The sequence below is a fragment of the Calonectris borealis genome, chromosome 2 (assembly GCF_964195595.1).
Source record: "Calonectris borealis chromosome 2, bCalBor7.hap1.2, whole genome shotgun sequence".
In the NCBI taxonomy this organism is placed as follows: Eukaryota; Metazoa; Chordata; class Aves; order Procellariiformes; family Procellariidae; genus Calonectris; species Calonectris borealis.
In genome coordinates, this window is record NC_134313.1 from 114,666,690 (window position 1) to 114,691,282 (window position 24,593).

Genomic DNA, 24,593 nt, shown 5'->3' on the forward strand with positions numbered 1-24,593 from the left:
GCTGGCAGCAGAGCCCATATCCTTGAGGCCTGTTCTGTGGAAGATGGAGAATCACAGACACTTTGAACATTTTCTATCCTTGCACATTGTCTCTGTAACAGTCCTAAAGAGATTTCCTTTTCTTTTCGATGGTGACCTGCAGAGGACCAAAGGTGAGGGGCTCCTTTACCTTCCTGACTCTAGAGGAGAGGGAGGATAAGGGCAGAGATCAGCTGTTTTCGGGATCCCTTCTCCATCTGTGTATTTGTCACTTGACTTACCTTCATCAGCAGTGAAACACTCCCAATAAAAAAGCAAAATACATTTTTACACGCTGTGGAGAATGTTTAAGAACATGGCTACAAGGTGGGGAAAAGAATGAAACGATAATGCTAAAAGAGACCCTTGTGCTTACTGTTTATTTTAAATATTTCCCTAGACCTATTGTTTTGCACAACTTACTCTTGCAACTGTGGCAGCTGGGGTGTCAGTGGACCTCAATGAATTGCACTGAACACACAGATCCTTCCCAAGTTCAGAGGACATAATTCACAGTTAGAGCTACAGCCCTTCTCTTCTTTTTTTTTACCCCAGATGTTCCTCTCCATGAACATCCAGAGCACTTCCACAGCTCAGCTTTGCCAATTCACACTTGTCCAGATTCTGCTTCTCTCTCCTGGTATGTAATGCCTTAATGCAGAAATTACCCAAATGAAGCAAGAAGGCTCCTTATGGAGTGATGTACTACTGGTACTCACTGTCTAAAGGTACCAGAGAACCTTAACCACAGGTGTCTTTAGTATATGAGAATTTAAAACTATTAGTAAGGACAGTCAGATGGTGCTTCCTTCATTCAGGCTTTGCCCTACTTTGAGTAGTCTCCCTGATATCAATCCATGGAGCAAGATACTAGTTAATAAGACAAAAAATGGTAGAACCTTTTATAAGGAGAACAAAGATGATATGAAAGGGGGAAACAGCAACTGCAAAATTTAATTTAATTTAAAGTATTTTCAAAATGCATATTGTACTTCCAAATGTCCTTGTAGTACATTTTTAAAAAAACAATGAAGTCTCAATAATATGAACCCTCCATAAAGCACTTCTTATTAAATCTCGGAGCAATAGTGGAGAAGATTCCCTGGTGTATGTGAATTACAGCAGAAAAGGATGAGTGAAGTGCAAATGCCACAATGTAATTCGTATATGGAACATTTTAATTGTGGGTAATGGCAGATTTTCAATTTTATAAGTCAAGGAATTGTGCTCATTTCTGAGACAGAACTGAATATATTAACTGCCCTTGAAACAGTATCAATATTTCTTCCTGCACAGAGCACAGCACAGTAAAATGCATTAAAAGATGAAAGCTCTTTGATCCTTTTGAATGCTTAAAGATACCGGAACAGTGCCAATAAGTTTTGAGGAAGAGGCTAGACAGAAAAGAAATACTATTAATTGCCAAGATAGCACAATATCCCAATATAGTGACACTGAGTGTATTGAGGACTATGAAAATATTTATTGTTCACAGTTCTACTCCACTGAGTCTCTCAGGCCACAATGGGTTCCTTTTTTCCCCCTCTTCATTCAGGTGAAGTCATTAGTATGCAAACATATTTGATCTTGACGTACACAATAGCTGTATCTTTTTAGCCGTCAATATTAGGGAGAGAAAACTGTCCTGGATTATACCACAGCGTAGATCTTACGAGTCACAAGCAGACTGAATAACTGGAATCCCAGAAGTCATTTACAAGAGCCACTGAGCTTCACTCAATGGTCCACTGGTTCTGCTGCACTGAACGGTCTGCTGTGGTTCTGCTGCCAATAGTCAGGTAATATTTTTGAGGAAGATTTCATCTCTGGGCTTCTCATTCATTGATAATAATGCCAATTATCTCTGGACTCCATTTTAGTTTGGAGCTACGCTTGCATAATATTATCAGGTCTTGCTCTGATTTGACTTCTACTAATAAAAATCAGAAGTAAATCTACTGACCTGAACGCAATGGCCCCTGGGACTTGAACAAGGCACAAGCTGATGTTTGGGTCTAGCTGCTGCCCATAGTTCTTTTTAAATTATGCATAGTCTCAGGCTAACTTGTACCCTGCACGGCCAAGGTCTGGTTTTGACTGGTAATCTCAGTTGAAGCTAGATAAGTGTAGGGATTCTTTCTCTTTTTCCCTGCTCATACAGAACCCTTTCTGCCTAAAGGAGCAAACCAAGGAAATGACTCCTGAGTAGTTCTGGAAAGAAAGTGGGAAATTATGTTATTTCATTTTTGGTTCCACTTCAAAATGGAACTTAAGTTAAATTTAAAATGAAATAAAAATCTAAAAAAACTGTTCTGGGTAGATTGAGCCATTCTGATCAAAGGTGAAATATTTCATATTCCTTTTAACCTTTCTAAACTTGAAAAAAAACCCACTAAATTTTCAAACAGAACATGTAAAAATGAGACACTTAAATCTTACTCAGACACTGTACTTTAAACTTTTACTGAACAAAATTTGTCAAAATGACACATTTTATATTTGGATTAAATGCCATTTTTCCATCAGAAGTCAGCAGTGAAAAAAATGTCATTCAGTTCTGTTCACAATGCTGCAGGAATTTATACTAAAAGATTGATAAATGAGGTAGTAAAATGTAATTATACCTCACTCTTTAACATAGATTCAAATGCAACACTAGAATCCTGAGGGATGCTTCTGGATACATTATGGATTTCCTTCTCTAGAGCCCACTGCATTCATTGCAAGTCCAGGAGCACTTGCACTAGGGCAGGCTGCAAGAGCTCAGCCAAGGACTTGATGTGCTGGGTACTGGAGAAAGAAAGGGTTGAGGTAGTCCCTATTTTGAAAAGGGAGAGGAAGCCCTCGTGCTGTCAGGACAGGTAGTATGCTGGCATGCTCCCATGACACAGAATAAAGTCCTGCTTCCCCAGCGAATCTGTGCCTGAAAAATGCAAAAGAGGAGGACGCTCCCTTCTTTAACTCTTTCCCCCAAAGCTATATGCGTGAGTCCCTTCTCTACCTCTTTCCCCCAAAGATATATGCTATTGCTGAGAGCCTAAAACTTCCATTTACTCTGTAGCTTTTAACAGGGAGTCTTTTTTTAACCTCTTGCAACATGGACAACCTGGCCCCTAGTTTGAGAGTTGCTGCTCAGTAGGTAAAAGACAGTGCTCTGTCTACCGTGATTCTTCCTCCAGCCCTGTGCTCTGAAAATACTTGCATGCATTTCTCATCCTTCACCCTACCCTGAACGATGCTCAGAAAAAGTCAGTGATGCCTAACATGATAGTTAAGATAGTCTGTGCATCTACCAGCCTCTCCTTCCTTCCCTCACCTTCCCCCTCAACCCTCCCAACAGAAAAGGAACCCATTTCTCAGATGAAAAAGAAAGTTCATCCAGGCTCAACGTGCATAAGATTTGTCATCCAGGCTGCTTCGCTCAGAAATGAAAACGTAAAGATGTGTAAACAACAAATAACCTCAAAAAAGAAATGAGCATCTAAAAAAAAAGAAAAAAGAAGTTATCAAATATGCATTTGTTTATCACAGTCAAGTTTTATGATTCAAACCTGATTCATATATATTTTATGAAGAGGATATCCATTGTGGTGGCAAAATTAAATGTATTTTGAAACTTGTATGTGACATTTATCTATCTGCTCTATCAGAAAAAAGTTGTCATATTCATTCAGACATATATTACTTTTTCAATTTCCTGTCAGTAATGTTTTTTTAATGTTCTTTAGGGTGAGACCACAGGATTTCTCATTTCTCACAACAAAGACCATAACTCATTAGAATTATGTTGATGAGTTTATACCTAAAAAAGTTGCATCACTTTTTTTTTAGAGGTGAACAATTTGCACTCTTATCCATTACAATCATGGCTTTTTTAAAAAAAGATAGAGTCAGGTAGAGAATTGTCAGCTCCTTTTTTTCCTTCTTTTACAGATGTTCATCGTATAAACCACAAACTTATGGTGCAATTTTATGATGATTCAGGTTCTATTGTGAGCCACAAGAGATAACAAAGATAGCACAAGTATTGAAACTCCTTATCACATATCTTCCCTTCCAAAGGGATGATTTTGATAGAAAGTTTATATAAACCCAGTGCTTAAGAATAAATAGTGCTGTGCAGCAGGCAAGGCCAAAGGGTCATAGTTAGAGAAGAAACAGAAACCAATTAAAGTGAGTTAATTGACAAGAGGCTACAGCTCCCATGCAGAAGACTGGCTGGAGAGGTGCAAAGTGGAGATGGCAACTTCTTTCTTTGAGCAGCTATTGAAGTGAGACTGTAAGAAAAACCCCTTATCTTGTGTCCCATACTCTCAGTGCAAGTCCTGCGATGGATGTTGAAGTACAGTGGGTCGAGCCCTGGGTAGAAAGGCTGTTTGATTCTTATAGGGTTTTTTTGATAGGCTAGTAATGACACCATCCACAGTACAGACTGAAGTACGCTCTTTGTTGGTAAAAAATGAGGAGAATCCCATGAGCAACATTCAAGTTTCATTTCTGAACAAAAGCAGAATATTTGGAATCAAATTAGAGGATGTGCCTCCCCTTCTACATACATAATATTTGGGAATAAATACAAATTTAAATAATACTTGGTAAAGCTGGCAATAATTATGATGGCCGAGCTTCAAAAGGCTGTTGATCAGTTTGGCTTAGGTATGCACCTAAAATTATTTGAACACTGGCAACTTCTTAGGCTATTTTTTAGGACAGGAATTCTTATGTGATAAGAGTCTCTCATGACATTTGTGGCATCTGCTGGTTTGAGCTGTGCTGGAAATACTTTTAAGCTGGCCTGTGGTCTGAGAATTTAGTGCATCCCTTTTCTGTCCTAACCAAAACAGCAGGGTAAATGCCCAGAGAAATGTAAAAAGTAGTCTGTCAAAGGGAGAGATTTCTTCCTCACTACTACAGGCTCAAAGGTTTTTTTTTAAACCAGAAGAACCTCATAGATGCAAAGTCTTCATTTATGCACAACTGATTTTTAAATAACAACATCCTGCAGATGGAATACTTAATCTTACTTGAAAGAAATGATACTCAACAGAAAGACCCTCCCTTCACATTGCTATCCAGTGAAGTTAAGTACATATTAAATAATTCAGATACCATTACCTTGGTCTCTGGGATGCTGTTTCTCTATTTATTTGGGAAACACAAAGAAGCAAGCAAGCAAAACAGGAGCACAATATTCACAAAAATTGAAAAGTGTCTCTAGACTCATCCCAAAAATAAGGCAGGTCAGCCAGTGCCGAGTTCTGCGCAGCCATCATCAGCTGCTGCCAGGATCTGAGTTAAAACTCCTGTGACTGCCATGGGGAGCTGAAGGATAACATTATCAAAAGGACTCAAGTCCCGTTAAAAATAACCGGTGTGTGGTATTCTAAGGATGGAATTTATGTCACTTAATGTTAGCCACCTAACATTAGAAGTCCAGTTTGACCACCATTCAAACTCTCTCTAGTCAATGTAGAGAGTGAGGAAACCCTGCAAGGTGATTCATCTCAGCCTAAAATGCATGCCTGAGATCACTGAGATGTTTTATTCTTCAAGAGTGCCTATTTCTTTCAGTCATGACAGAGAACACTAAGCAACTAGCTTAGATTTGATGCAGCTTAAGCTAACTTTCATGTAGTCAAAATTAGGGAAAACAAATTCAAAGTCAGGCGTCTTTTAAAGAGATGTAGGACTCTGCTGAGGACTAGTCAATTCTAATATTGACCTATAGCCTCTAAGTCATTGGGAAAACAGTTGCCTTTTTATTGACCATCGGAATACCTCAGCTGTACAAAAAAGGAGGATAAAATAATTTTTAAAAAAACTAAAAAAAAAAAAAATCATAGAGGCTTTTTCCATGGAAGAGGCTCAACCTTTCTTTTTTTTTTTCCTTTGTGAATTACTATTAAAATAAGACAAGGCTTTGAGAAGAGTTCACTGGTTGAAAAGCCGTTCAACACATGCACAAAATGAAACCTGTTTGACCATCCCTGTCTACCACAAACATAAACACAGAGACAGAGATGATTCACTTAAATTACTTCAACTTGACTGGTAATATCTTGACACATTTCACTGGGGAGGGTATAACTTACACAGCTCTTAAAAAGTAAGTTTAAAAAAAGGACACAGCAATGACTGTGGACTGAAGATTTATTAGAAAGATTCCCTAACCATCTCTTGGAAGTAAAATTTCCATGTTCTGTGCAAACTCAGTGAGAAATTGCCTTCTTGACATGATGCTCATTTATCTCCCCTCACTCTGTGTTCTTTGAGGGCTCCTTTTGCATCATTTGTTGGGTAGTACGAGGCCGATTTAAACATTTCTACATTTGTGCTGTTGCCAGAGACCATAGTGATTTAGTGAATCAGACATGCATCATTCATGTTTGTTCCCTCTTTTCACCGCATATGATTTTAAGGAGAAATAAAAGGCAAGAGGGAGCCAAGGGTACAACTTGCCTCAGTAAATGCTTTTTAGGAGGGGCCCTTTCCGTTGATGGATCAGGTTATGAAAATTTGAGCTCGACTCAGTAATATTTAAATTTTCTATTTTTATCTGTATTCAGAAAAAAAAGGCTTTTGTTGTAGTACACTTACTTGTGACATTTTATTCTGAACATACAGGATGTAATACATTGTTGGTTAAGGACTTCTATGTGAGCAAAGCTCTAACTATTCATCGTTGTATATAACAGAAGCATGAAGGTATTTGAACAGGCAAATGCTTCTGTATATTACTAACAGTATTTCTAGGTCAGTAGTCTAACATTCAGGTTTTAAATAATTACCCTAACTGGAAAGCTGGCAAAAAGCTTGTCTAGATTTTGTCCTGTACTCCCTTCCAACACCCCATTATAGTCTGATAAAAACATAGTTCGTGATTGCAATTTCAGAACATTTTCAATCAGCTCTTAGACTTCATAGATGAGAATCGTATCAGGGCTTCCTTTGCCTTTCTGTATCTGGTGAACTGAGCATCAGGTAGTTTTGTTCTCTTTGGACCATTGTGAAGAAAACTTAAAAATCGAAATCTTAAATTTTCTAAGCAGTTGTTAAATATTTAATCACAGTCCCCAGGCAGGTTTTTGTCTTGGCTGTTATGGCAAAAATTCTCTGATGTGGTAGAGAAGAATGTGGCATTCTTTGCTAATGCCAGTTACAGTCTATTCTCATTCAAAGGTGGGGACCTTTGGAGGATTTACCTACCCTCTGTGCCCATAGATTCTTAAACTTTCTGCCTTAGCTAAAGGAGTATCTTTCAACAATGCCCATAAACAACAACAGTTTTCAACGTCATATCTCTACTTGAGAGGAAAGATAGGTGACTGTCTCCTATATGTGTCTCTACCTGAACAGTAGATGTGACGGCTGGGACATTTCAGTGTATCAGAGTTATGAAAGACATACTCCTGGGTATAAATATAGACTATCCAGAAGAACAACATATAGATTCAAACATATAGAGTGGTGCACTGTAGGTGCTAATAATAATAGTGAGAGACTGCACATATAAAACCCGTACATCCATATCTGTACAATTAAAATTAACAGATCTATAGTACAGATCCCATAAGATGTGATTTAAACACCTAAAAATGGAAGTCACCTCCCCACCAAAATGGAGGGGATTGTGGAGGTGATGTTCATCAACATGAGAGACATGTCAAGAAACAGGCAGACCATGCCATCCTCTGGGCAGGGGTTGGGAAATCTTTCCCATGCAGTTCTGCTAACAAATCTCAATTTTCTTGACCTTTTAAATACTTCACACTGGCTTCTTGTGCAGCACTGCCAATAGTACCAGTCTACATGGTACCTCCTAGTAGTGAAAGGATGGAGCATTAACACACAGTATCCTTTAACTCCCACTTTGCAGTCATTCAATAATACTTATATCTTGGTGATAAATCAAACCCTTAATAAAATACAGGCCTAGTTTTATTCCCCAGTTAATAGATTGCAGACAATTATGACCTGTGTACAGTCATGATTACACACTTCTAACATTACACTAGAGACAGATTTGAGGTAAAAGAGAGGAGCACGGCATCTCCCATGCCAAGATGAGAAGGTTTAGTTTATTTTCATTTGTCACCAGAATAAAGGTTCAACAGATCCCAGAGACAGAAGCGTGACTCAAGAAGGTAATTAAAATATTTGTAATCTGGGGTCCCTGTGGGTACTTGTATGTTTCCTAAGGAGATGAACACGGAGGTCCCGGTAATCGTATGTTCGGCTGTGTATGCGTATATGTAGACACATGCATGTGTTCACGTAAGTGGAGAGCAATTCAGCTGAAAAAAATGTAGACATCTATTCTATTTGAAATGTTTTAGGATTTTGTCAGGATATCGCAATAAGACTTAGAGAGAAGAGCATTTTTCTGGATTGGCCATGGGAGGCCTAGAGGAGTATTGCACAATATCTAAAATGGGACTAAAGACCTATGTTTAACTAACTGAATCCCAGATTTGGCGTGTGGCAAAGAGCTGTTGTCAGAAAACGAAAATGGTAGAGATAGGGGAAGTAGAACAGGAACAAGGGAATTGGATACCTTGGGATGTCTGGGGATCTAACACCGACATTGGCACCAGGTATCTGTTCATCCGTACTCTTGTTTCCACATGGTTTTATGCTGCCACTTACGGAAGGAACCGAAAAAGCAAAACCAGGACAGGCGACAGCAAGGTAAGGCTAATAAAAAGAACTGAGAAGGAAAGAAGAGGGCAAGTTTAGCATGGCAAATGGTGCCTCAAAGCTAGTGCACTGCATGAACCTGATACCATCTTTTCACTTTGAGGCTGTCTGTCTATCTGTGCTATCAAATAACACGTATCTCAGCTTAACGCACAGCCTGCAATGAAGGGAGTGGATTAGGCCTCTGGAGATGATGACTAACAAGTTAAAATTAAACTTTTTTTCAGTTGGGCTGCAATGACCTATTTATACAATTTCTTTCTTGCTAGCTAGCTTTTTTTAACATTACAAGATGTACCTGGCCTCTCTCATCTCTCTCTAAACTGTCTTCCTGATGTCCTGATCACTCTCTGATCTATTTCTCTATCTGCTGGGTGGATGCTAATATGACATATCCAACCTCTAAAACAAACTATTTATTTTGAAACTTGGCTATGTCAGAGTATTTGATGCGTCAAACATTAAAATGAATGTATATTTGGATATTGGGTACATCATGTCTTGATATTAAATTATCTCCTGAAAGGTGGATTGATTTTTAATCTGGCAGGATATATGTATTGCTTCCTTGAATCTCTAGCATGAAGCTAGACATGAGGGGAGACTAGAAAAGGTTCTCTATGAAGCAGAGACAGAATTGCTCAAGGGCTAGAAGTGTTTTCTTTATATTAATAAATTCTTTTTGTGCTTAACGAAAGAGATTCTGTCATTCTCTTCCATTATTATGTGACAATAATACATTAATCTTCTATGAGAGATACTTATCCTAGAGATAATATTTAATTAATGTGCAAAGAAGGAAGTTTAAGTGAAAAAGGTACTTTAAAAATCATATATATTTAATAACATTGGCATAGATATTTCAAAGTCCTTTTTTTCTTTTTGATATCTGGGCCATTTGCATACATACACGCTGAAGCCTAACACTGTCAGTATCTGAAGAAAAACGACAAACTGAGATATACTTTTAGAAAGATAGAGTGTCCACTCATGGTTAGGACTTTTTCTGCTTGAACTTTCCCTGCCACTGTTCACAAATGCAACACATAGGAAAAGATATCGCAAAATTCTTTCCAATACTCTAGATTCAAACCAGAAGACAGAGAATCCTTCCTCTTACAGGACAACTCCTGTTCAGTGTGCTACTTGGAAGCTTGTGGGTCCGCATGTAGAAGCCTGTGGGTCTGCATCTGGCTGGTTATCACTATGAACGCTGCATGAATACAACTCAGTTTTTGCCTTACTATCAAATGAGTCAATCAAGTACTTCTGCAATTTTCTCCTCCTTATGTGAAGACTGCTTGGGGAAGACATATTTTTTCATTTTCAAAATCTTCACAAGATATTGCTAAAATATCCTTTTAGATTTCGAAACAAATACTGACTGCACTGCAAACAGGGTAGCCCCAAATTTCCTCTCCTCACCTGTATCTCTAAGATATCGACATACAGATGTCAAGACTGCAGTCCAACAAAAAAGCCAATGGCCTTCATCTGTGCATGAAGATTTATGACTTCTAAGAAATTCCAAACCTTCCCAAAACAACAGCAGTGCTTTACCAGTGAGTCAAGGACCTTAAATATTTATCATTTTACATTAACTTCCACTTCTGACAGAGTGATCTGGCTTTTTTCCCCTTTGCTCAAATAGCCCTTCTTGGTTTTCTTTTTTCTGATATCAATGCCAGTTCAGCAGAAAGTAAAATTCTGACATTGGAAAAAAACATTTGATATATACAGGATAAATTAGATAAAATCTAAATAAAACTAAGCACCATACACAAAGAACTATAATTTGCTGGGTTTTTTTTTCAGAAATAAAGAGGCACATCTGAAAAGATAACTCAGACAAACTCTCAGATTTGGTCCACTACTTCCTCTGCTTATCTACAGCCTTCCTATACGCCGACATGCAGAGAATTCTTTCATAAGAAGCTTTGGACAGCCTAAAGGAGAAATCCTAAATTAAGAAGAGTCTTGGATTCCGCTCTAATGTGAATTTCTCATACAGCAGGGTTTTCATCATCTCTGATTGGATGATGAAGTGGCCTCAAATTGTTCTCAACTTTGTCAACTCCTGAAGGCATGCAGTGAAGCAATATTCCTGAGCATGACACTTACCACTGCTTGGGAAACATCAGTAATATAGAAAGCACATTTCTTGGCACCATCTACACGCAACAACTCTGTCTACCGCTTTGTTTATATCATCTTAAAGAATTTGCAATGAACTTAGAAGAACTTCTGCCTTTGCCTTCAAGTTCTGTGGTCTAGTTCCCAGGAATCTAAATGGCCACCTAATGCTCCTGGATGAAAGCTATAACTGCCAAATTCAGTCTTCCAAGATAATAATGGTCAAACCTTCTCTGTGTACAGCAGAGTTTGTTTTCAGGGGAGGGTCAAGGACTTGGAACTAATTCCAACAGTAGCTGAGGAACATTCCTGGGTTTATCACCTCTGGCTTCAGCCCATTCTGCTGCAAAAGCTAAGTACGTTTCTGTTATCTGCCTTTCTCTAATGCAAATATAAGCAATATGCATCTTTAAGAAACCCCTTCATAAAGATTTTTAAATCCAGATGAAAACAAAACCTTAAAAGGAAAGAGAAACAAACAAAAAGATTCCTAACAAAGACAGACAAAACCAAATGCCCTTATCAAACACGCGACTCTATTCTACAAATTTCTCCTGGGAGGAAGACCAATTTGTGACAGTCACTAGTCATGTTTCTTAATGCGTTACTGGAAGGTGATAAGATATGATGATAAGGAGAGCAGTGTAAGAACCTCCATAGAGCAGAAAGATTTCATTGATTGTGATGTGTGTCACTGGTGATAACAATGAAAATTTGCCATGCTTATAACCACCTCACAATGTTAAGATGAACGGATTATAGGAGTGGTAGGTGCTTCTTTTGGTTACTAGTTAGCTTTCATGAAAATGGTAGGTAAGCTGAACTAGTAGTTAGTTTAGTTTTCTCCATGCAAAAGTAATTAAGAAGGCAATGACAAAAGAACAGGTATGTCCTGTATTTCTGACTTGAAATAATTTAGATTAGTGAATAACATTTTCAAAAGTACCTAAATGCTTCAGGCTTTTAAGGCTCTCTTCAAAGTATATTTACTCCACATAATACAGCGTGCCACGAAGACCCCAGAGCTAGTAACTAATGAGTTAGATCCTATGTCACCTTGTTGAGAAGCAGAATTAATTAGTACAGCCATAACACCATACTACCAAGGTTTTTGGCTTCTGGGATCTGTGCTAGTATGGCACTGTCTGAGACATATAAATGTACTGTCTCTCGGAGTTTGCTTGCAATGCTCCATTACAGTGCATAGACATGCCTTCAAGCACTAAGACTCGTAACACTGACTGAAAGAAACCCAGGCTTTACAGGTATAAGTTGCTTTTCAAAGTAAGGCTTAGGCACCTCTGAAAAAATCTATATCAGAGATACAGTACCTTGGCAGAGATTCAGGAAGAGGCTACAAATCGGAAGTGTGAAGCTCAAAGTAAGATTTGTTTTAAGCTAGATGAAATAAATTTTGGAGGCCTTTCTGGATAGCTGCTGATCATTTTCAAGCTGAGATTTCAATACACAATTATCCTTTCCTTGGTATCTGATTGGAGACTTCAGTTGTGATCCAGTATGGCTCCAATATGTGTTTTGCAGTAAGGAAAAGTTCCACTTTTCTCAAATAACAGTGTTCCTCTTGCAACAAATATTATCTAACATATCTGCTCTTCTCCTGGTAGTTTTTTGGGAATATTAGCGTCTCCTCTACTAGAGGTTTGACTTCAGCACATCAGCTAGTCTTGAACTACTCTTTCCTAATACTCATTTTCCTGGAGCTTTGGAGGAAAGTGGTGGTGCTTCTAGTTTAAAGCCAGCCTCTTTGTACAAGCAGGTTGTGAGTTGCTCATATTGCAATATTTTTGCAATATTTTTGCAATGGTTGGTTCTTTGGATAATTAATTTCTGAATCTTTTTACCCTGCCCTTTTTTTTATACTGTGAGAAAGTTAAATCCCCTCCATTAAATATGGGGGCATCACAGTGGTTCTGGACTTCTTGTTGTTATGAGGGGCTAATCAAATATCACTTTTCCATGTTGCAGATGGTAACTGTTTTAAATTTCACCACTGTTTTAAAAAATGTGGATATGGATTTCACAATTGTTCACAAATGTGGATATCCAAAATTTATCAGTTATCACTGCCTAAAATAGACAAAACAGACTAGCCGGGTCTTACTTTGGTACAATTAGCCTCACTCTCCGCCCCTGTCCATTTCAATGAAACCAATTTGCATGACCTGAGAGTTTGGTCCATACATTTTTACATTTATGCTGCTGTGGCTAAAACTGAGGTTAGATAAATAGTACAGTAAAATAAAGGCACAGTCAGCAAAAGTATGTTAAAAGAATTACTTGTCTTTTGATTCAAATTCACATGGGAGGTAATTAAACAAATAGCCTCCTCTATGTTTAGCTGTGGGGAGAGGAAACCAATGGAAAAAAAATCTTCCCTTACAACTGACCTTTTCTCATAATATGTGCCCTTTTCTTCCTGCAAACAGCAGAAATACATGTATTCAGCCCAGTGAAACTTTGAGGGGAGGAATAGAGAGTCAGATGCCACCCAGCAGAAATTCAATATATTAATATGAAGGTCTGTCAAAACAGATTCTCCTGACAAAGGGTTTTCCAAGGAATGTTCTTAAATGCTAGTATTATTTGATTGTTACAATTCCTCCCTCTAGCTTCTCCCTCAATATGCTCCTCTTTTATTATCTCAGGCTTGTAATGAAATTTCCTTAATAGATACCATTCTGATACCACCAACTCAGATTTCTGTCAATATTAGCCCTGGCAAGACATTGTTAGTAGTCACTATTTAAACCATTATTGTTTAGATTTTTGTGAACACTGTTAGGTGTTGTGAGGGCTGAAACATTAGTGGTTAGCATGTATTAGAGCTACATAGCTGAAACAGATGTAGCAATGATAACAATTGTTAAGAGAAAAGGCTAAGGGACATCGCATACCTGGAGAACAGTATGAACTGCACATATTCAGAAGGACTTTGAGGAGTGTTACACATTATATGGCTTTGGGCCTCCTAGAACTTCAGGGAAAGTTAAAAAAAAAAAATGAAACAAACCCAACAATCGACCAACATCTTCCTTTTAAGTCCCATGAGGAGGCCCACTTTGCATTCCCATTGATAGCTACCAATTTTATTGGTTAGCGTAAAAAAAAAACTAGGTCACATGCCAGTCTCTCTGTGTCTTCTTGGAGATGACTACGAAGCTGAAAATGCTAACTTTGTATTTTGACCTGTAGCTGTCAAGAGATTCTCACATCTGTGGTTCAAGAGAACTGAAAGTTTTATAAGCAACTTTGTCTATATATACACTCATTTGCTCACCATAGCATACTCTACCAGCAACAAAAAGGAGGAACAATTGCAGATTTGAACAAGACGGTAAAAAAAAGCAATGTATTAGTCCCTTTGGTTGTATCTATATACAATATTATTCTATTGTCACTGAATATGTACTACAGTGATTTAACAGAAACAGTGTAAATCCCTGTAAAGGTATACATTTCAATATTAGAATACCTTATTTCTATTTAACTGAAACCTGCTCATAATTAGCTGAAATTAAATTGAAACAAAAAGTTAATAAATAAATGAATAGTAAAATTGGGCTCTCTCCACTCATTTTTTTCTCATTTGTTTAACTAAACTGCATTAAAGTCTATCTTAGACTTCAAAAGTGTATTTTCTCTTGGATGGGAGATAGCCCCAAATGAGTATCATCAGAATAGAAAGAAAATGCTACAATCACCTTTTTCCACGCCATTTTGTAATTAGCTCACCCTCCAAAAGAAGCCAATGGCCTTGTCTATGGGAACAGAGTGGTCCTAGCACAGTGGCCTATCATATATTTTCCAGATTGTGGCCTTGGACACTTTAACTAAGACAAGACAGCTGCTACACTTAAAATTAAAAACTCAGTTTGCAAGTAATTCTTACCATGCCAGAAAAAAGTAGTTACAGAAAATGGTGAAAGTAATAGTACCTCCAGGTACATATGTAATAGTTGGGAGGGCAGAAATTCCCTTCTGAATGAAAGATCCTTCAGCGTTTTCCAAGCCAGTCCACAATGAGGACAATGCTATTTTTTAAAATCCTATTCCCTGTTTTTATTGCACATGACATATTACATTGTACTGTACAGTGCATGGTGACGAAAAATTCCCTCCTTATTTAATTGTGATCCTTCAACGAATTTGAAAGGGAGCGCTTTATTTCCATTTCTTTAATTTACTAGTTCTTTAGCTGATGATTTTATTAACCCTTGTATTTGAGAACTGATGCTTAACAAAAAAGAAGACGAAAAAAAGGCCTTTGGCAGTATTGTGAAGGCCTGGAACTGAATAATGCACTTTAATAATGAGGGATAGAGCTATGGCTTTTGCTGATGGCTGTGACCGGCTCTGTGACCTGATTATGTCGCAGAGTGTCAGCAGCTGAGACACTACAAAAGGGAGCGCATCCCATCAAATCTATCTCCATTGTAATCACTCGCACTGCTGAGAGGCTTGTTAGGAGCAGGGAATCCATCAGGCCTCATTAGCACCATTTACCATCAAGAAGCTCAAAGTGCAAATGTGTACCCTCTCATCAGAATAATGAGAACCAAAGTACTCCTATTATCTAATTGGATCAACAATGCCCCTCTCTCTATTTAGTTTCCTTAGCCACTTGTGGACTACAACTCTCAAAAATTAGTTATTTTTTGTTAATTGCCAGGGTGGAGCTGCGCTCAAGGTTTTTCATATATAAAAGATTTTCACATCTAAGGAGCAAGGCATGGACACAATGAAGCCCATGTTCCTCCAAGGACATTCTTAGATTATACTGATGCCATCCCTGGTCAATTAAAGTATGTACTGTACAATTACACCATACTTAGGTTTTCCTATTAACCTACCAGGAAATAAAATGTATTGCTCTCTTTAACCATAAGACAGCTCATAATGCCAACTCTTATCATGCTACTTTTTTAATTTTTATGGCAAAATGTTATTTTGCAATTGCTGAATTAGGATGTATTTTTCTCTTATTAGACAACTCCCATCTTTCCAAAAAAGAAACTAAACTTACTCAGCACCCGTAGTTAAAATCTATTTGATCCTATTGAAGTCAAGGGACTTAACACGAATGCAACTGTGCTGGTTTTGGCTGGGGTAGAGTTAATTTTCTTCATAGTAGCTGGTATGGGGCTATGTTTTGGATTTGTGCTGGAAACGGTGTTGATAACACAGGGATGTTTTAGTTACTGCTGAGCAGAGCTTACACAGAGCCAAGGCCTTTGCTGCTTCTCACCCCACCCCACCAGCGAGTGGGCTGGGGGTGCACAAGAAGCTGGGAGGGGACACAGCCGGGACAGCCGACCCCAACTGACCAAAGGGGTATCCCATACCGTATGACGTCATGCTCAGCATATAAAGCTGGGGGAAGAAGAAGAAGGGGTGGACATGCGGAGTGATGGCGTTTGTCTTCCCAAGTAACTGTTATGCATGAAGGAGCCCTGCTTTCCTGGAGATGGCTGAACACCTGCCTGCCGATGGGAAGCAGTGAATGAATTCCTTGTTTCGCTTTGCCTGCGTGCGCGGCTTTTGCTCTCCCTATTAAACTGTCTTTATCTCAACCCGCGAGTTTTCTCACTTTTACTCTTCCGATTCTCTCCCCCATCCCAGCGGGGGGAGTGAGCGAGTGGCTGCGTGGTGCTGGGGTTAAACCACAACAGCAGCTGATGACAATTAAGCACTATGTTTTAGCCAAGTAGGAAGCTGGCTTGCAGGTAGCACGTATGGAAACTGGAAGCATCAAACTTGCTTCCATATTTCTGTGGTTCATCTCCTTACAAAGATTAAGAAAAGAGCCAAAATACACATTTCATGTACTTAATAGACATAGTAAAACCCACTCAAAACTCTTAATATTTTCTTTCATTTGCAATAACAGAGCGAAAAAGAGAAATGTCTGGTTGTTACATCTCTGAAGAAGCCAAGTGCAGCAATGGCACTAGGATCCTACTATAAGGGCAGGCTGAAGCCAAGAGGGTAGACAGCTTCTCTTTGAAATCTGTGTATCTACTGACAGGGAGGAATCTAGCAATTCTGCTACCCTGGCCTTTAAATTTAAGATATGAAAGCCCAGTCCTGCGAACGCTTCCTGGAAGGTGCTGAGGGCAAACAGAGTGTAAACACCGTTACATGGGCTAAGAGCTTTTCATAATATGCCTCTGAAAATGAAAATTTGATTTAGAGTCCTCTACCTGTACTATCGCAAATTAATCAGGAGATCTAATCATATTATTCCAATGGATTAGATCTCTTTGCTACAGTGGTCTTGGGGAGCTCTGGTATTACAGTTACCATCCAAAGCAAAAAAAAAAAAAAAAATTATCATAACATAATTGTGAATTCAATAATTATATTAATAATCAAATATGCTATATAAATAATTGTTAATATATCTAATTTTGTTACTGTGATTGTAAGAACTCCTGGGTTGTTGGGAATTAAGGCCATGCCATATGTCATTTAAAAGACCATTTCCCTGAATTTGCCATAGGATCTTGGATTTGACCTATAGCTTAATGTCTCCAGGGATTACTGATCACCATATATTTAGCTAGACAGATGGACATTTACAAGCCCTGAATTTCTATAACAGAAGCAGCGTATAATTACAAAGATTGCACATACAGTCTGGTAAGTCATTCAGCCTTATATTTGCAGGAGTGAATTTTGGGTGTCACACTTGTGATTCTTTGAAAGGGGCAATTTTCAAAGGACAGATTCTTAACATATGATGGAAATCTGGCTCCTTAACAAGTCCAAGCAGATCATTCAGAAATGCAGTATCCCAAATTACTATTCACTTACACTCCTGATTTTGAAAAAACATACCTTTCAGTTCTTGTTTAGTTGCTATAACTTTATTAATTTGCAGGGAATGTAATTTAATTTCTGGAATGTAGTTTAATTACATTGAATAGTCCTGTTTTGTAGACAGATAGCTTCAGAAGTGTGCCCTAAGCAATATGGGTTTATGCTGAATATTATAAAAATGGGTGTTATATTACACACTTATTATAATTATTTATCTATATTGTGGCGAGGTCTGCAGTACTGATTATAAACCAAGCAACATTTGTAAAAACAAGGAATAAAAAGACAGCCCTTATTTAAAAGAGCTGGGCAAACAGATAGATTCTGTAATTTTATCCAACAATAGGGAAAATTCTTCCTTTCTCTTCTCTTTCTCTGCAACTTGTGGAATTATTGGACTTTACATTATGTGCGGAATAAACAAGACTCAGCCTGAGGGAATCTATAGTTTCATTCAGTGATATCTTCACAGTAGTATTTTTTTTAAACATACAATGAATGGCCACACTTCACTTATGTTTTCTGTGGAGAACATGTAAAGGGAAAACTATAGAAAAGCTAGTCTGGGTTTATATCTTCAGCTCCTACAATGAACATCTTTGGTGCCAAGTGCCTCATGTGAGTGGCGATTGTGAACCATCTCTGGAGCACAGATAGAAACAAGCAGGCTTCTAGGTTGGAGCTGATCTGACTATGAGTTATAGGTATTATAACCAACTTTTCTTCCAAACCAATACCCCATTCCTCCAGAAATCTTAATAGGCTTTTGAGAGCCTCCATTTAAAGCTGGCTGCATAAAATGATCCTTTGATGAAAAGGGATTGAAACAAGGGTTAAAGTAGACATTGAAAGGTTATTGTAGAGGGCACATTGTTCATACAATCCTCCTTTAATATGTGTGGTGTGCACCTGCGATAAGATGATTCATTAGATAAGGCCTCACTTTGACAAGCTCCATCGTTCAACCCTCGGGGTAGTGATGGAACAATTCTGCACCCACCCAGTAAATATAACAAGGTCAGCATTTTTTTTTCCTGGGACGTGTATGGTGATAGTGAAGCTCAGGATGCATCTTTGTTTATGTGTTATGTTAAAAAAAAAAGGGGGCTCCTATAAGGTGTTGTCTTTTATTTTTTAATGGGCCAAAATAAAAAATGTCAACCCTGTTCCAATTAAATAACACAGTGATAGAAAATTATCAGAAAAAACCTGCTCTTCATGTTTTTTTTCCCCCGTAGTAAAGAGTAAGAGTAGAAACTAAACTTTAGGTTCACATATCATCCAAGCTGCATGATTTCAATAAATGTTTACCAGGGCCTAACAACTACATAAGCACTGTGGATATCACCGTACACCCAATTTGTAGCATTTAGAATAATGACATTCAAATTGCTCAGTTACCAGGTCCAGTCATAAGTTATATTGACAGATTTGTTGCAGTGACTTTATGTGAAACAAGTAGTTGTGTTAATTTTAGTCCTAGTAAATGCAATAAACAATGACAGTGGCCAAAATCTGAAAGCTACTTAAGCATGCTGCATCAATGGAATTATTTATATATATGTATGGATTCAGATGCATATCCTTCTGCATCATATTAGGACTGAAACTGAAATAGTTTGCAATAAATGAACAGCTCCCAAATGCAGATAATGCACAATCTCTCTCTTAGCTACACCATAAACATTGTTCAATTTCTGTTTGGAAAATATTCTTTAAAGCAAAAGTTTCTCCCAAATTTGCATTACAGATTGGCAGATTCATTGCAAATTGCTTAACTTAGTTAATCAGCAAATGAGTAAGCCACCCAGTTAAATTCATCCCAGATACTTCATTACAATTTAAGTTGTGTTCCTTTACTTAAAATATTTAATACCTTTTCAGAAATGAAGTAATACAGAAATGCTACAATTTGGAAAAAAGTGTAGTCTTAATAGTACAATAACACTTTAATATAATTGTCTGTTACTAGGCATATATAAGTGGAAGAAGACAGCTGGTACGTTTGTTAAGAATCACAGGGTTGCTGGACTTTTAAAATACTATATTATTGCACTATTGTGATCTTTTTAAAAGGTTGAATTAAAATAAAACAAACCCTAAGCCTTTTCTGGCTTGACAACACTTTCTAACAGCTCCTAACTTCCTCACAGTTCTCAGACTTTCCATTTCTTACCTTGTCTGGCAAATCAATATTTATTTATCTTCAGTATGTGTACTTTTAAATTGCTGTCATACAAGCGGAACTCATTTTTGTCCCAAGATCAGCCTGCCATCAGAATTCACTGTTTGCTCCATCTTCTACTCACCTGTCCTTGTGCATTAGTGACGAGTTGACCTGTGACCCCCTGAAGACTGGAGAGGGCATTGCCAAAGGCCTGGGAGCTTGCTATTGAGCCCATGGCTGCTGCTGCTGCAGCCGCTGCTGCTTGACTTGCTAGCGGATTATTAACCAGCTGAAAAAGGAAAGAAAAGATCATGGTAAAACCCCCGATAAACACGGAAACACAGAGTGCTAACTGGATAACATAAAAGCGATTGTGCTAACGTGGGTAAAAAACTGTCTACTCCAAGAGCTTGAGTAGTTTTGAGAGGTTCTTATTTCTGAGGCTTTGGTGGTTTTGACAATGAATGGTTTTAAAAAAGCCAGAGGAAATTCCATGTTAATATTGAAGAATAAAACTCTCTTTTTTTAACCTTTACTATCTTTTTTTTTTTTGAGTTATGCTTGATGTGTTTCTTTAGGTTCAATGTGCTGATGCCGTAGGTGTAGCAGCCTAATCCTTCTGTAAACAGCAATCAGTGAAAGACTAGCATTTGATTTGAATGGGAGTGGGATATTTACTTGGGGATATTCAGAGCAGAGACTATTTTACTAATGACCCCAGAAATGAGAAAAACCTGCAGATCCTTTTAATTTATATCATTAAAGAATTGGTCTCAACATCTAGATAAATCACAGCAGAGGACTCAACCCTGTGATTAAGTTCGGTAGAAATCAACTAAAAATTAAAAATTCATTTGCAAAATATGATACTAAGCAACTTACTGCTGCTCAACTGCAAATGATTAATTGCAGGACTCATAAATTTTCAGGAAGTGAGTTGTACTGCCCACTTCAGTCAGTTCTACCTGGGTGCTCCATATGAAGCACAGAGCACAGTCGTGCCTTTCACCTTAGGAGACTATGGGAATCCCACAGAGGAACACTCCTATAAACACTTGGGTTTATTAGACGTAAAAAATGTGTGTTTCTCTGTCAGAATCAAAAGTCCTCTGGGAGATGGTTTGTTCACTTGATTATTTTGAAGTTTATACTTTCTCATCCTTTTCTGAGAATGGACAAACTTTGAACCAAGCACACAACGATGACAGTAAAAAAAAAAAAAATTAAAAAAAATGCTGGGAACCATCATCACTGGGACAGCTGTCCTGAGAACAATCAAGCAAACTGAGTTCAACAGGCTGAAAATGTATTTTAGAGTGTGTTTGCCCCCTAAGAATCATTGCATTTTCGCAGAGCTTGCAAAACACACATTAGCAGGGTAAAGTAGCCAGAATTTTGAAGGGAAAAAAGTCTGGGGACAGCAAAGACATTTTTTCTCAGGCTGAGGTGAAAATGCTGAAGCTAACTCAGAAAAGCTTAATGTTTGAGCTGAAATCAGTAGGAGTTCTAAGTCCTTAGATGACGAGTAAATTATCAATCCTGTAGAAATGGAGCGTCACAGACACCAATAAGGGATGTACTCCACAGACAAGCTCTGCTTCAAAATAGGTTATAAAAAATTAATCAGTGATTAGTAGATGTTTTAAGCATGTTACAGATATGAGTAGTGTGTATGTTATAGATGTTTAGAAGCCCATCAGTAGAAGATGTCAGATATGGTTATAACCTATGCTTATAAGAAACCTACTTGTCTGGTGGATGTTGCGAAATCTACAATTGATTGGTCATACATTAAAACATCTATTAATCATTCATTAGCCCTTCATGAAGTATTTATAAATGGAACCTTGATATAAAGTGTTGCCTAAAGGGGCGCCTTGGGCACATCCAATCCCTCTAGAAATTATGAAGTAAATAACTAAATAAAGATTAGTAGCAATGCTGGACAGAAAAGATGACATTGTTGGAGAAAATATTTTGATTTGGAAAAAATTGTTATATGAATCTCCAAAACCAGTCTGTGGCATTCCTTGGCAAGAAAACCAAGCATGAATAAAACACAAACGGGGAAATTGCAATGACTGCTTGATTAGCAGTCTTGATGAGCTGTGAAGAGAGTGGAGAAGGGCACAATGACAAAGGCAAAGCTCCGTCCCCCAATGGAGAGTGCAAGCAATTCCACTGACTGCACAAGGTGTGAACCCAAATGTAGTGTCATGCACTCCTCAGTGACTTGGACGGTGGTGCCTGAGCACGGCAGTATAATGCCAGGTAACAGAATAGATAAACTTGTCAGTTTTCTGCTCAGTGACATTTCTTTATTGTCCAGATCAGAAGCTGGTAATGCCTTTCTCCGCAGCACTTCATGGGCAGCACTGGGACTTGGAGTAACTCCCTTGCAGCTGTAAATACTTGGAGAAGAAAGGGGCAGCAGCAAAAGTGTAAGACTTCCAGAAAAGGCCTCCTACAATCTTATTAGGCACCAAAAAATTACTGCACCTATGACCCCACAGCATCTGACTGCAGGTATAAATGATAATCTTTACATGGTCACCTGACATCAGCTAATAAACTACACTAGCTGCTATAGTTTATGGCTTCAGTTGTGTATAGGAACAGTTACTTGGGGAGCATAAGTAAGCTTGTGAATCTGGAAACTACCAAGGGTTAAAACCTTCTAAAAATCAGATTATCACCTCCTAGAATCTCCTTTCCATTTTTCTTGCTCCAGTTTTCAAAAACTGTACATTTTCAAATACAACAATAAAATTTAATTACAACAAACCCTGGAGACACTCAGGATTGCTTTTAGTTGCATCACAGAGATAAGCTACTTATTAAAAATGATGGCAGGGGCTATGATACGCATAGGTACCCTGGGTAGTACCATGTTCCAGGAAAAATCACAGTGAATGGGCCAACTCACAGAGTAAGAGACTTCCAAGTGCATATAAAAACATCCCTATCTATTCATAAGTCTGATTAGAAATGAGAAGATGCATTTTTCTTTGAGTGCTTTGGGAAGCTGTTGACTGCAAATCACTCTCTGTTAAATTGACCCCTTTTATATCATGTGCAAATTGGGGATGGAGAAATACACCTCATTTCATTATGTCTGGACACCAAGGTAACTTCTAACACATTATATCTTGCTTTTATTTTAAAAATAAAATCTCTGATTTGAGAGGTTTATGCCATTTCTCAGTGCAGGTTGGATCCCTGAGAACACTTATTGGAAATATTAGAAATATATTATGAAAGATCCCACAAAGGGCTCTTCCCATTTTGTTTCTGTATTTAAATAATGATTTAATTTGGAAGGCTGAGACCTTTGGAGCTGTCAATTCCAGTGCCCAAATTTCTGCTCCCACTCCAAACACCAGCCACAACAGCAGGTAATAGTGATCTTAGTTTAAAGTGACAGGCCAGCCCTCTCAAGGATACCTCCGCTAATGACATGATTATATGGGGAAGCAAACTTTATGAGGAAGAATCTTGTAATAACTGAGTAGCTTCAGTACATTTTTCTGACTTCCCAAAGTTGAACTTTTAAAGGAAAAGCATATGAAAGTTGTTCCGTTCTAACTCAGTGTAAAGCAGGAGCCTTTCCACTGCAGCAAACAGAACTCACACGAATAAAACTAACCTGTAAAATGATGGGGGATGAAAGAAGCACTACTTACAAGATCCCAAAACTGTGACATGAGAAGTGAGAGTTTCTAGGGTTAAGAAATAGTCTTCAAAAAGCACAATTTCAAAAAAAGTGTGGTAGAGTCAATGCTGTAATGCTGCTTTCTTGAGAGCCACAAATACTTTTTTCTTCTGGAAGAATACCCTCTTCCTCTCTTTTTTCCCAAAGCTAACTTAGTATCTCAGTGAACTTGCTGTGAGAAACTGATCAAGCATTCATATGTATTGTTGAATACAAGATCGGATTTGATAGTCTACACAGTAATTTTACTTTTCTCTATAAAGACCATATCCTACTGATCTTTCATTCCGCTGGTCTGGAAATCAAAGAGCCAGTTTTACTCATTACAATATCACTCATTCAACAAATATAAAGAAAAAACAAAAGTTTGACTGATGAAATGAAAAGCCAAGACATTTCAGGATGCCAGAGCATCATACGAAAAAATGGGCCTGTAACCTGAAAGGTAAGGTCATTTTATGTAGCACCAGTATAAGAATAAAGTTAGATCTTGTGTGTTTTCTAACGGACTTGTGGGAGAGACTAAGAGTGAAGATACACTATCTGAAGGCAGCAATGGAGAATGGAGGGACATATTGTGGAGTAACAGCAGGCATAACTTCATTTTACAAAATAGTATCAGTGTTTTTCAGGAAGGCTATTAAAAAAAATCACATTTCTGGATATCTCCTAGAGATTAAATTAGTGTAGAAAAGCAGTATATTTGATTAGGGACCGACAGATCCTCAATCTCTCATGTTCTCAGACAATTCTTTCTGTAGGAAGCATCACATTACTAGATCAGCTACTGATCAGCTACTGAGAGTGTTTGCCTAAACCAATGCTTTTCACGGGAAAACAGAGAAATCCTTTGATTTAAATAACTCTAAAAGTTGAGAAGAATTCAGCAATGGCTCTCAATCAGAAACACATGACATTTTTCTTTTCTATCCAGACTATGTGAAAAAAGATCATAGAAGTTAAATTTTTATTAGCATGGCATTTGCTTTTGTAGGAATTTTTAACTGAGAATCTATGTGAATTTTA

General features: G+C 37.9%; 1 protein-coding gene across 1 annotated transcript in view; it reads right to left on the bottom strand.

Annotated features, from left to right (window-relative positions):
- POU6F2 (POU class 6 homeobox 2) overlaps positions 1-24,593 on the bottom strand; it is a 322,671-nt gene that overhangs the window by 42,634 nt on the left and 255,444 nt on the right. Inside the window, exon 6 of the mRNA XM_075142989.1 lies at positions 19,998-20,144. Coding sequence (XP_074999090.1) covers positions 19,998-20,144 — 147 coding nt within the window. The remainder of the gene's footprint in view (positions 1-19,997; positions 20,145-24,593) is intronic.